At 34.2% G+C, this 13,157-nt stretch overlaps 1 protein-coding gene across 1 annotated transcript; it reads left to right on the forward strand.

Moving 5' to 3' along the window:
- The first annotated feature begins 218 nt into the window (after positions 1–218).
- LOC127112020 (zinc finger BED domain-containing protein RICESLEEPER 2-like) lies at positions 219–6,696 on the forward strand. The gene is made up of 7 exons (XM_051046217.1): positions 219–353; positions 834–1,007; positions 1,357–1,575; positions 1,681–1,690; positions 3,698–3,753; positions 3,845–5,909; positions 5,993–6,696. The coding sequence occupies exons 1-7, from the start codon at positions 219–221 to the stop codon at positions 6,046–6,048; spliced, it is 2,715 nt and encodes a 904-aa protein (XP_050902174.1). The 3' UTR covers positions 6,049–6,696.
- Positions 6,697–13,157: the final 6,461 nt, after the last annotated feature.

Raw genomic sequence — 13,157 nt, forward strand, 5'->3', positions numbered from 1 at the left:
ATGAGGACTCATAATGGGATCAAAATTTAGGTAATGCAACTAACAAGCCATTGATGAGTTATGGCATTGATGAATAAGGTAGTGAACACAAATAAGTTCAAATTATTGACATTTCATTCATAATCAAAGTCAAAGCAGACAATAGAGAGGGTGTTCCTGGCACAAGCTAAAGAACTCAAAGAACTAGAGATCTCCCAGCAAGGTTGCAAGACTGTGAAATGGTTGGTGATGATGAAGCCACACCAGATAGAGATTTGGTTCATTTTGCTTTACTTGAAGGAGCTGAACCAATCAACTATAGTGAGGCCTTAAAAGATAAACAATGGAAGGAAGCTATGGTCGAAGAGTTACAAGTGATCGGAATAAATAATACATGGGAGCTAGTCGAATTGCCAACACACATAAAACCTATCAAAGTAAAGTGGGTGTTCAAGTTGAAGCACAATCATGATGGGTCGATTGCGAGACATAATGCAAGATTAGTAGCTTGAGGACTTCTTCAGAGATTAGGACTTGACTACTTTGAAGTATATGCACCATTAGCAAGATTGGAGACTGTCAGATTGGTGATAGCCTTGGCATGCAAGCAAGGTTGGTTGACATTTCACTTAGATGTGAAATCAGGATTTTTGAATGGTCCCCTAGATGAAGTCGTGTATGTCACACAACTTCCTGGGTTTGTGATACAGGTGGAAGTAATGAAAGTGTACAAGTTCCAAAAAGTCATTTATGGTCTCAAATAGACTCCTAGAGCATGGAGCAAGGAAATTGACTCATACTTAGTCGAATTGGGGTTCATCAAATGCAAGTATGAGTATGGTGTCTATGTATAGGTCATGGAACAAGATATAATCATCATCTTCTTATATGTCGATGACTTGCTAGTAACTGGAAATGGCATGGAGAACTTGCCGAAGTTCAAAGAGCTGATGAAGAGGGAGTTTGAAATGTCAGATATGGGAAACTTGTCGTATTTCCTAGGCGTAGAATTTAAAATTATTAAGAAGGTATGGTAATGTATCAAAGGAAGTATGTTAAATAAATACTTAAGAGATTCAGGATGATTTGAATCCTACATCCTCACCTGTTGAACCTAACCTAAAACTAGAGAAGCATTGAGAGGAGAACAAGGTCGATGTCACTTTGTTCAAACAAACTGTTTGAGGTATGTGTGCAATAGTAGACCTGATATAGGTTTCCCAGGAGGATTGGCAAGCAAATACGTGGATGAACCAAAGGTGCCACAAATGAAAGTTGTAAGAAGAATCGTGAGATACCTAAAAGGATCAATAAATTATGGAATCCTGTTTCTACGAGATTTTGAAAGCAAAGAAGTTGTAATTGATTGATATTTAGATGTTGATTGGTGTAGAGATAAAGAAGATTGAAGAAGCACTACTGGTTATTTTCTTTCAAGTATTTGGTTCCCCAATATCATGGTGCTTGAAAAAGCAACTTGTGGTGGCATTATCATCATGTGAGACTGAGTATATAGCAGGAACCTATGTTTCTTGTCAAGCTATATGGATCATATATGTGATGGATGAGATGAAGGTAGAAGTGAAGAAACCTCGGGTGCTATAGATCGACAATAAATCATCCATTAATCATGCAAAGAATCTAGTTCCGCATGGAAGGAGTAAGCACATTGAGGCTATATTTTAATTCCTAATGGAGAAGGTAAACCAAGGTGAACTTGAAGCAAGGCATTGCTCGAGTGAAGCACAGTTGACTAACATTTTCACCAAAGGATTGAAGATCGACAGATCCCTAACTTTGAGAAAGAAATTAGAAATAGTTTAGATTGATTAGCTTGTGTTTAAAAACTTGAATTATAAGAAGGTATGTTGTGATATAATCCAAATTAGTTAGTTACTTGGTTAACAAGTTAGTTAGTTTGTTATGATTAGCTACTTGTATACATGTAATTTTTCGAACAATCAACTAAGTCTCTTTCTTTTCAAATCAATTATATAACTAAGAAGGAAAGATAAATCCAAAGTACCTTAATTGCCTTTTCCTATTAACTATCAACCAATTAATTGGATCGATATATTAATCTATATTTGCCCTTTTAATTCCACAAATTTACACTAACAAAAGAGCATTTCAATAATCAACTAATGTTCACATTTAATCATCTGCATCTCCTATTACAACATGCCACATGTCCCATGTCACATTTCAAATTCAAAATAAACTTCAATGCTCGATTTCCTTTCCACTTTTCCCTCCAATGCTTACCATATTACACTGCAGAAAACACAAGCTGCTTCCATTCCCTTCCTCTGCATGTGACAGTGTCACTCAAAACAAACCATTACCATTTTCCATCCTTTCTTTTTGATTCTCAGTTGAATTTTGCTTCTGATGTTACTTGTTGTTGTTACCAGCGAAGGTGTTTCATCCTTCTTTTACAAAACTACCAACCTGTCAAATGTTTTTATGAGTTATTATAATTTTGGTCTTGAGATTAATTATTCACTGTTTATTTATTTTTGGTATGAAGGTAAGTATCAATGGTTGTTGATTAAAGAAAACATACATGGGAGGCTTTGGAGAGAAGAAAATAAAAGGCAATTATGCTCCTAAATAACAAAAGGCTTAAATTTGAACATGTTAAATCACCTATTCTTGCACCTTCTACTTCTAATTATTCTTCCTCTTATTCATCTCGTCCACATGATCAATCCAATCATCTTAGAGGTCCGTTCTAATTTAAAAAATAAGTCAAAATTAAAAAAAAAAAAATCAATTATAATAATTTAAAAAGACACATCAAAAATACAATTATACACAGGGGTGTTCAGATCCAATCCAATCCAAAAAAAAAACCAAAAACCGAACCGAAAAAACCGAAATCCAAAAAAACCGATTTTTTTTGGATGTATTTGGATCACCATGTTGCATAACCGATCGGTTCGGTTCGGTTTACGGTTGGCTTCATGAAAACCGAACCGGTCCAAACCGAACCGGTATTACTTCCATTTACTCATCCTATTAAATTAATTATGTTAGCCACCACTAATTTCTCTAGAGAATCTCAATCACTTCTGTAGTTTCCCTATTCAGATTTTGAATTATACGCAAAATTAAATACAATGAATGCTATTCATTGTTATTATAACCGCAAGAAATTCAATTTCGGCTCAACGTTAAAGTTGAATCATGGCCTTTCTTCTTCTTCAGTTCTCTATTTAAGGTCTGTATCTCCTCTTTCAATTTCAATCACTTTTCATCAAAAGAAAAAAAAAGTCTAAATCAACATTCATCTCAATTAGTTTTCTGAATTATACTATCAGTAAGCAAGTTTCTTAATTTTTTGATTTTGTCTTTTTTGTACTTTATACTTTTGTTCGATCAGATTTTCTAAAGTTGTACTAATTTTTATCCTTTTGTAAAGTTGTTCTAATTTGTGTTGTTGAAATCTTATTTAAAATTAACTTACTTATGTTCTAAATTTTATAACACTAGTTTACTAAAAATTATTTTCATTAGTTTTCTGATGTGAAATCGTTTCATGTTGGTTATAACAGTAACAAATTTTATTTAGTTTTTCATAATTTCTTCAAGGTCTATTCTTTGTTAGTTTTTCATATTTTGTTTCATAACTTTTTCATAATATATTCTTATTAGCTTTTTTTACAACTAGCTGTTTATACTTTGTTCTAATTTTAAGTTTGATCTATTTTTACAGGAATGAGCCAAACTGATCTTGTAACTCAATCTGATATTGTCAACAACCTTATTCAGGTATCAAAAATTAATTTTAAGTGGATTATTTTACCTTTGAAAATGTTGGTTAATGTTACAATGGTGTAATATTGTGTTTCCTATTTTATAGGCTGAAACAACTGAAGCTCCACCTCCATCGGTACAAAGTAGTGAAACAAACAATGATGAAGAAAATGCTAACAAGAAAAGAAAGGTTGGAGAAGCTTCCAATGATTCTAATGTTATAGCTGGAGATTCAGGTAACAGAAAACCTATTAAATCTAGATCTTGGACTTGGGAACATTTTACAAAAATAGGATCAAGAGCTAAGTGTAATTGGTGTGATGTAACATATGCTGCTGATTCACAAAGAAATGGCACTAGTAATTTAAAACACCATTTGCTGCATCAGTGTAAGAAGTTTTCAAAAGAGTCTCTTGATCCCACTCAACAGACTCTTGTTCTTCAACAATTGAAAAAAGAAGATGGGAATGGATCTGGTAGTGTTTTCACTGGTGTTCATTTTGATGCCGAGGCATGTAGGAAAGCTTTAGCTAGGATGATTATTGTTGATGAGTTGCCTTTTAAGTTTGTTGAGGGAGAGGGGTTTCTTCATTTTATGAGTGTTGTGCAACCTAAACTCTCAATTCCTAAAAGGATTACAATTGCTAGAGATTGTTGGGATTTGTACACGAGTGAGAAACATAAGTTAAAAAGTGTGCTAAATAAATCAAATCAATGTGTCTGTCTTACAACTGATTGTTGGACATCTGTTCAAAATTTGAGTTATCTTTGTCTCACTGCACATTTCATTGATCATGATTGGAAAATCCATAAAAGGATTCTGAATTTTTGTCCAATTGTGAATCACAAAGGAGTAACCATCGGCAAAAAAATTGAAAAATGTTTGGAGGAATGGCTAATAGGTAATGTTTTCACCATTACGGTTGATAATGCTAGTTCTAACGATGTTGCTATAACTTACTTGAAAAATACAATTAACGATTGGAATTCTCATCCATTGAAAGGGGGACATATGCATGTTCGCTGTTGTGCACATATTCTGAATCTTGTGGTCCAAGATGGGCTGGAAGACTATCATTCTTCAATTAGTAAGATTAGGAATGCTGTTAGATATGTTCGTGCATCTCCGGGTCGTATGGATAGGTTTAAAACTTGCATTAAGGAAGTTAGGTTACAAGAAAAATCAATTGTTCAGTTGGATGTTTCCACTAGGTGGAATTCCACATATATTATGCTTGAAAGTGCATTGAAGTTTCAAAAGGCATTTAAGAGATTGAGTGAGAAGTGTGCTGATTTTGTGCTGATGAAAGATGGTATTCCTAATAAAGAGGATTGGGATAATGCAAAATGCTTTGTTAATTTTTTGAAAATATTTTTTGATATCACAAAGAAGGTTTCAGGTAGTACTTTTGTGACCTCTTCTCAATATTTTAATGAGCATATTAAGATATTGACTACCTTGAACGGGTGGATAGAATTAAAAAGTTCAGACAACTTGCTTGGAATTATGGCTGAAAATATGAAAGTTAAGTATGATAAATATTGGGGTAAGGTTGAAAAAATGAATATGTTGATCTTTGTTGCTGTTGTGCTTGATCCTCGACATAAGATGCAGTTTGTTAGGTGGGGATTGAACAGGGCATATCCAAATGATGTTGTTGTATCTTTGTATAAAAAAACGGAGGAGACATTAAATAAAATATTTGAGAGTTATAGGCTTTTCCTTGGTAACGGTCAAACTGAAAATGTTACACATTCCACTCAAGAAGTAGAGTTGGTAGAACTTAAAGCACCAGAGGATGCATTTGCTTTAGAGGTTGAGATGGACATGAATCTTAATGAGAGCATGCAGAAAAATGAATTGGATTTGTATCTCATGGAGAATTTGGAGAAGAAAGGTCCTGGTTTTGATATCTTGAATTGGTGGAAGGTGAATTCCAACAAGTATCCTATTCTTGGTCAAATGGCTAGAGATATATTGGCCATTCCTGTATCTACTGTAGCTTCAGAGTCTGCCTTCTCTACCGGAGGTAGAGTGCTTACTTGCTATAGAAGTTCTCTTACGCCAAAAACAGTTGAAGCTTTAATTTGTACACAAAATTGGTGTAAATCTTCCCCGGTGTCGGTGGATATTGAAGAGCTTGTGGATGAGTTAGAAAATCTGGAATTAGGTAATTTACTTATAACTTATATTATTTTTTGTTGAGCATTGTTTATCTTTTATATTGAGTAATATTTATCTTTATTTTTGTAGAACTTGCTCCAATCCCACAATTGAATGAAGGTGTATCTGATATAGACTCTGATTAGCTTTTGATATCTGAAAGAATTGGGTAGATTGTGAAGCTGGAGCAATTGCAGGATAATTATTGTGAAGCTGGAGCAATTTCAGGATAATTAGAAAATTTTAGATTTGTCTATCAATGTTGCAGGCTGTGATTTTGAAACTATCAATTATGCTGTCATTGATATTTTTCTTGAAGTTTTATTATTATATTCACTTTAATGCAGCTTTGGTATGTTACTGTCATATATATTTGTCATATATTTAATTTATATTACAAGTCTCCCTATAAGCACTAAGTAAGCAGGTCTCCATATAAAATATTTATTACAGCAATGTCTATTTCGTTGGGATAGATATTGTCCATATATTATAATGAATCTTTGCAACAATGACATCAAATAGCCATATAATATGAAAATTAGATATTGTCTTAGTAGACGTTGGTGGCATAATTGTAACTGGTATTGAAATATATTCGTTTTAAATTTCACAGTGTTGATTTAAAAACCGAATAAAACCGATTCAACCGAACCGAAGTAAACCGTATAAATTGGATTGGATTGGATTGGATTTTTCTTGTTGTCATCCAAAAACCGAACCAAACCGTATGCTTTATATATTTTGGATCGGATGATATTTTGTCTCAAAACCGATCCAAACCGGACCGTGAACACCCCTAATTATACACGTATGTATTAATCAAAAATAAATTTAATTATAATTATTTTGAGTTTTGATCGATCTCAATATTTATATGTATTAAATTTTTATCATATCATTTTTTTTAATTTATTGAATTTTTATTATAATATTTTGTTTATTTCTATTAATATTTATGAAAAATATTAGACTTTTCAAATTTTGGAGCCTTCCAAATTTTGGGATCTTGTGTTGCGACGATTACTGCACTTACACCGACGCTGCTCGTCCATCATCCGATCCACCCAAGAAAGGTAATCAACTTTCTTTTATGTATGTGTTTTTCACATTTTAATTGTCTGGTATAAAGTATAATCATTTGTCCCAAAAATTTATTTTTCTTTAGTGCCATACATATTTAAGAGGTTTTTGAGATATAACTTAATCAGAAAAGTATTTGGTATTTGTAAATTGATAATTTTTTGTTTTTATTTTTAGCGAATTTTAGTCTTTTTGATCGTGCCCTTTTGCAAGATAATGTATTTTTTTTATGACTAAGATTTGTTCTTCCTTCATTTCTTCATCTTGATGTTTAAAGATTTTGAGTGGATAAATGACTTAACTATTGATATGCAGACAACGAATATGATCAGGAATATTCATATTCATTGTAAGTTGTGTTAAAATTGTTGTTGTTGCTATACTTGAACCGAAAAACCCTATTGTAAGTTGTGTTAAAATTGTTGTTGTTGCTATACTCGAACCGAAAAACCCTATTGTAAGTTGTGTTAAAATTGTTGTTGTTGCTATACTCGAACCGAAAAACCCTATTGTAAGTTGTGTTAAAATTGTTGTTGTTGCTATACTCGAACCGAAAAACCCTATTTTTAATCATCATAGAAAGTGTTAGTGATGTTGTTGAGTAGTATTTCACACTGTCATTTGGATTTTTTTTATGTTGCTAGAACTTATGTTTAATTTTTTAAGGCATTTAAATGAATCGATTTTTTTAGATTGCATTTTTGTGATGAGTGTTGTTTTAGTTTTGCCTCTACATCCTATTATTTGTCTCTTGGTTATCACTTATTGCATTATGCACGTTTATGTTTTGCAGTTGAATGTTTAGCATTACTTGAACCGTGATTAACATTGAATCTGTTGTGGACAAATAAAAGTACAACTTATAAGTTTGAATGTAACGGAATTTTTTTGTTTTGCTTAACTTAAAAGATGTATTCTATGACAAACCGATATAATATTAAATGTATAATACAATATTGCTACTAAATCATATAAAGTGTTTTTGACACTATGATATTTTTAGGTAATTAAAGATTTTTATGGTAATTAATATTTTTTTTAGGTTGATTTTTATTACATTTATGAGGCTTTTTAATTCAAAGACATTATAACATAATACAAGAAAAATGAAAAGATTTAATTCTTTCTAATATGAATGTGAAATTTTATCAAACGCAAGTTGGTTTGGTGGTGATGGGTGTTGAATTTAGTTGAGAAGATAGCGATTTGATCCCCTGCAATTGCGATGTGAGGGTATTGAAACCGTTTGATGTCATAACTCACTTTGGAACCAGATTAATCGGTCTAATGGACGAGAAACTAGTGGTGAAACAAAAAAAAAAGTGATGTTTTAAATTAAATGGTTAAATATATTCTCTAATTTTTTTATTTCCCCTTGTAATGTTTAGATTCTATTTCTTTGACATATTTGATGACTTGATAACTATGGAATCTTCATAGTTACTGACTTGGCAGATCACATGATTTTTTTAAAATATTTTTTTATTTTTTATAATTTTTTTAGAGTTATAATAAGTTGTACTCAATAAATTAAAAAAATCTAGATGATAGGAAGAAATATTAACGAAAACTTCAATTGTCATACCTCTTTTATACACTCAAGTCCATTAAACAAGTAATTTTCCATGACAGGTGTTAGAGGGTACTACGAGATCAAAACATATTAACGAAGGTAAATATTTTAATCTCCAGGCGTGGTACTCTGTAACACCTGCCATGAGCAAGCAGTCGTTTAATAGATCTGGGTGTATAAATTATTGGAAATCCCCCAAAACCTATGGAGAATTTCAAACAATCTTGATGAACGGGATTGTTATCACTCACACAATAGCAATGAAAAGAAAAAACAATGGAGAAAGAAAGAGTGTAAAGAACGATGAAGGAGAAGAGTAATAAAATTCTGCAGAGTTTCTCTGCCCACAAACTGTGGAAATACTTCTTATTCACTTTGCAACTGCAAAATACTCTATTCACCTCTTTTCAAAAATAAGGGTTACTCCCGCTATTTATAGATTTAGGTTAACTTGGACCTCAAGCCAAAGCCCAAAACTATAAAAGCCCAAAATAGCTAACACTACTAAAATATGCATAAGTCGAAATCCTGTGTGAAACATCATGCTTCGACACTTCGACACACTAACACAACTCAACACACTAGGTGGTTCGACACTTCCTTACTCTGTCGAGCGACCTGCTTCAACACAAAGAATATAAGCAATTCACTCTTGCTTCTTCTTACATATACTCCATATTTAGATTTGCACTTCACAAATTCCTTCTCCTTTAGAAAACCATCTATCTTCTTGTTCCAAACTCTTAGAGCTTGTTTAAGTTCGTACATGGCTTTATGCAGCCTGTACACTTTTCTTTTTCGCCATGTTTCACAAACCCAGCTGGTTGTGCAACATAAACTTCTTCTTCTAAGGGGCCATTAAGGAATGCACATTTCACATCCATCTGACACATCTGCCAATTGTTCATGTTTGTTAGACCAACAACCAATCTGACTGTTTCGATCCTAGCAACAGGTGCAAAAACTTCATCGAAGTCGATTCCTTCTTTCTGAAGAAATCCTTTCGCCACAAGTCTCGCCTTGTGTCGAGTCACTTCTCCTATGGGATTCAACTTCACTTTGTATACCCACTTCACATCGATTGCCTTCTTGTTTGAGGCAATTCGACAAGTGACCAAGTGTTGTTGACTTCGATTGACTTCAGTTCTTCGTTCTTTGCTTTCATCCACTTCGAATCTTTCAATGCCTCAGATGCATTGACAGGTTTGACATCTGCGTAGAAAGCATAATGTACCAGCTCACCTTCTTCATTGACCATATTATCTGATGTAATCACACATTCTTGCAACCTTTCAGGCATGTGTCTTGTTCTTTGAGGTCTGCTTATGCTTGCTTCACCTATGACTTCTTCCTGTCAAACTTCTCTTTCGACTTCACTAGCTGGGTTATCATAAAAGATTCTCACTGAATCTTTCTTGACATTCTCAGTTCAATCCCACTCCTTAAGCCCATTTATGATCACGTCCCTGGTGATCACCACTTGCTTATTCACTGGGTCGAACAACTTGTATCCTCCAGTCAAATGATATCCTATCAGGATCATCTGACTCGACTTATCATCAAGTTTTCTTCTCAACTGATCTGACACATGTCTATGTGCTATAGATCCAAACACCCTCAGATGACTCAAGCTAGGCTTGACTTCTGACGTGATTTCTTCTAGCTTCTTCTTCGGACATCTGTTTAGGATATATGTCGCAGTCGACACAACTTCTCTCCATAATTCTTTGGGTAGATGCTTTCCTTTCAACATAGTTCTAACCATATTCATAATGGTTCTATTCTTCCTCTCTGCGACTCCATTCTGTTGTGGAGTGTAGGGTGGCACCACCTCATGCACAATCCCTTCTTTCATACATAATGCATCGAAGTCTTTCGACACATATTTTCCACCACCATCAGCTCTCAAAACCTTGATCTTTCGACCACTTTGTGTTTCGACCAGGGATTTAAACTTGGGAAACACCTCGATCACTTCACTTTTCTTCTGGATCAGGTAAGACCATAATTTTCGAATGAAATCATCTATGAATGTAACAAAGTATTTGTTACCTCCAATCGAATCCACCTGGAGAGGACCACATACATCAGAGTATATGACTTCAAGAATTGCCTTTGACCTACTTCATGTATCCTTATTGAAGTTGTTCTTATGTTGCTTTTCTCGCACACATTCTTCACACACTTCGTTTGGAATGTTGATTTCTGGTAATCCTGAAATCATATTTCTTCTCTTCAAATCTCTGATGTCTTTGAAATTGAGATGGCCAAGTCTGTAATGCCATATCCATTCATCTTTGTTGGCTGCTGTTGCAAGGCACTTATGTTCCGTCACATTAAGCTCAATCTTGAAGGTTCTATTCCGAGACATTGGAGCCTTCAAGATCAACCTTCCATTTGAGTCGAGAACTCTCATCATCTTGTCTTTGATCGAAACCTTGTAGTTCTTTTCGACTAACTGCCATATACTGAGCAAATTGCTTTTCATGCCTAGTATGTACAACACATTTAAAATTACTGACCTTTTTCCATCTTTTCTCATAATCAGAATATCACCAACACCTTCAGCTGCTAGAGTGTTGTCATTTGCAAATTTCACCATGTTCTTCATTTAGGGCTTTATGTTGACAAACCAATCTTTTCTTATAGACATGTATGATGAGCATCCTAAGTCCAAGTACCACTTGTCCTTGAATCTATCTTCATCTCTTGTTGTAACCATTAACAATGTCTCTTCTTCTTCATGTTTCTCCATCTTTGCATAAGTTTCTTGATTCTTCTGCTTTTCTGGACAATCACTAGAATAGTGACCATACCTTTGACAATTGTAACACTGAATGTGGCTCTTGTCTGGCTTTTGACCACCACATCTTCCTCTACCTGCAACACCACCTATTTGGTTGCCTTGGTTCCAGGGTTTTCTCTAATTCGACCTGTTTCCTTCTTGCTGATTTTGACCAGTCGAATTATTGTGACCTCCTCTGCCTTTGTTGCCATTCCAACTTTCTCTGCCTTTTCTTTCTTTTGTTGATTGAGTCTGCAAAGCCATATCACTCTTCGAATTTCCTACAGCTCTTTCAGTCATTCTTTGTTCATGAGATTCAAGCGTCCCTTGAAGCACTTCCTTTGTCAATTTTGACAAATATTTCGACTCTTCTATGGCTACTATCACGTGGTCGAACTTTGGAGCCAACAACCTCAAGATCTTTCCAACAACAGATCTTGATGTCAACACTTCTCGACATATCTTGATTTGATTCACCAATTTCGTAACCTTGGTGAAAAAATCAATTATGTTTTCATTGTCTTCCATCTGAAGCAATTCATACGTTCTTTTATTAGTTTGTAACCTCACCTCTTTCACCTTCTCCGCGCCTCCAAAACGATTTCTCCAGAATTTTCCGTGCTTCTTTCGATGACTCTGCATCACTAACGTTTTCAAAGTTATCTGCATCAACACATTAATGGATTATAAAGAAAGCTTTATAATCTTTCTTCTTAAATTCTTTATGTGCAACCTTTTCTTGATCCATCGCGGCTTCTGCAAGCGTTGCTACTCCTTCCTTCACAAGATCCCAAAGATCTTGATAACAGAACACAACATTTATCTGCTTGCACCAATTCTCATAATTGTTGTTCTTGAGAATCAGAATATTTGCTAGAAAATGCCCGTTTGGATGATTCGTTGTCATGGTGATTTTCTTCCCACGAATCGATTAAACTGGAGCTCTTGATACCAGATGTTGGAAAACCCCTAAAATCTATGGAGAATTTCAATCAATCTTGATGAACAAGATTGTTATCACCCACACAATAGCAATGAAAAGAAAGAACAATGGAGAAATAAAGAGTGTAAAGAACGATGAAGGAGAAGAGTAATAAAATTCTGCAGAGTTTCTCTCTGCCCACAAACTGTGGAAAAACTTCTTATTCACTTTGCAACTCCAAAATACTACATGTGACTTCATTTCATTAACTCATTTTTTAACTTCAAGTTTCTCATTCTTCATTCTCTTTTCTTAATTCAAATTTCAAATTTCCCTCATATTTATTTTTCCCATACCTTTTCACTTTCAGTTTTAATTTTTTCAATATAGAAAAATGTTGAATTTTCAAAAACATAAAATTTAGTCACAATAGAAAAACATAATTATTTTATAGAGAACACAAGATTGAATACTTCAAAATTTTAATTGATTATAGATTGTAATCTCACCAATTTCAATCTTCTTCACTATATAATATACCAGAACCCTTAATTTAGAGTTTTGTTTACTAGATACATAAGGTATGAAAATGATGTATTCAAAATTCCCCAAATGATAAGGAGCCATATCTAAGGGTGGCAAAACGGGCTCGGCCCGCTGGGCATGCCCGTTTTGCCCGCATTTTTGTGCGGATCGGGCCAAGGATTTAGGCCCTCACCCTCAAATGTGTTCGCCCCGCCCCATTTTTTTCACGGGCTTTTGCAGGCATGTGTATTTACAATTTTTTTGCATTTTTAGACTTAAAAAGTACAGTGTCCGCGGACTTTCCCCGTCCCGTCCTCACTTTTTTGCGGAGCGGGTCTAAGTTTTAGGCTCGCATCCTCAACTATGA

The sequence above is a fragment of the Lathyrus oleraceus genome, chromosome 1 (genome assembly GCF_024323335.1).
Source record: "Lathyrus oleraceus cultivar Zhongwan6 chromosome 1, CAAS_Psat_ZW6_1.0, whole genome shotgun sequence".
Lineage (NCBI taxonomy): Eukaryota > Viridiplantae > Streptophyta > Magnoliopsida > Fabales > Fabaceae > Lathyrus > Lathyrus oleraceus.

Excerpts from the sequence above, each read along its gene's own strand:
- LOC127112020 (XM_051046217.1), top strand. The coding sequence starts at position 219 with ATGGTTGGTGATGATGAAGCCACACCAGATAGAGATTTGGTTCATTTT. Across the intron at positions 354-833 it reads CTATGGTCGAAGAGTTACAA|GTCATGGAACAAGATATAAT; the intron begins GTGATCGGAATA and ends GTCTATGTATAG. Across the intron at positions 5,910-5,992 it reads GTTAGAAAATCTGGAATTAG|AACTTGCTCCAATCCCACAA; the intron begins GTAATTTACTTA and ends TTATTTTTGTAG.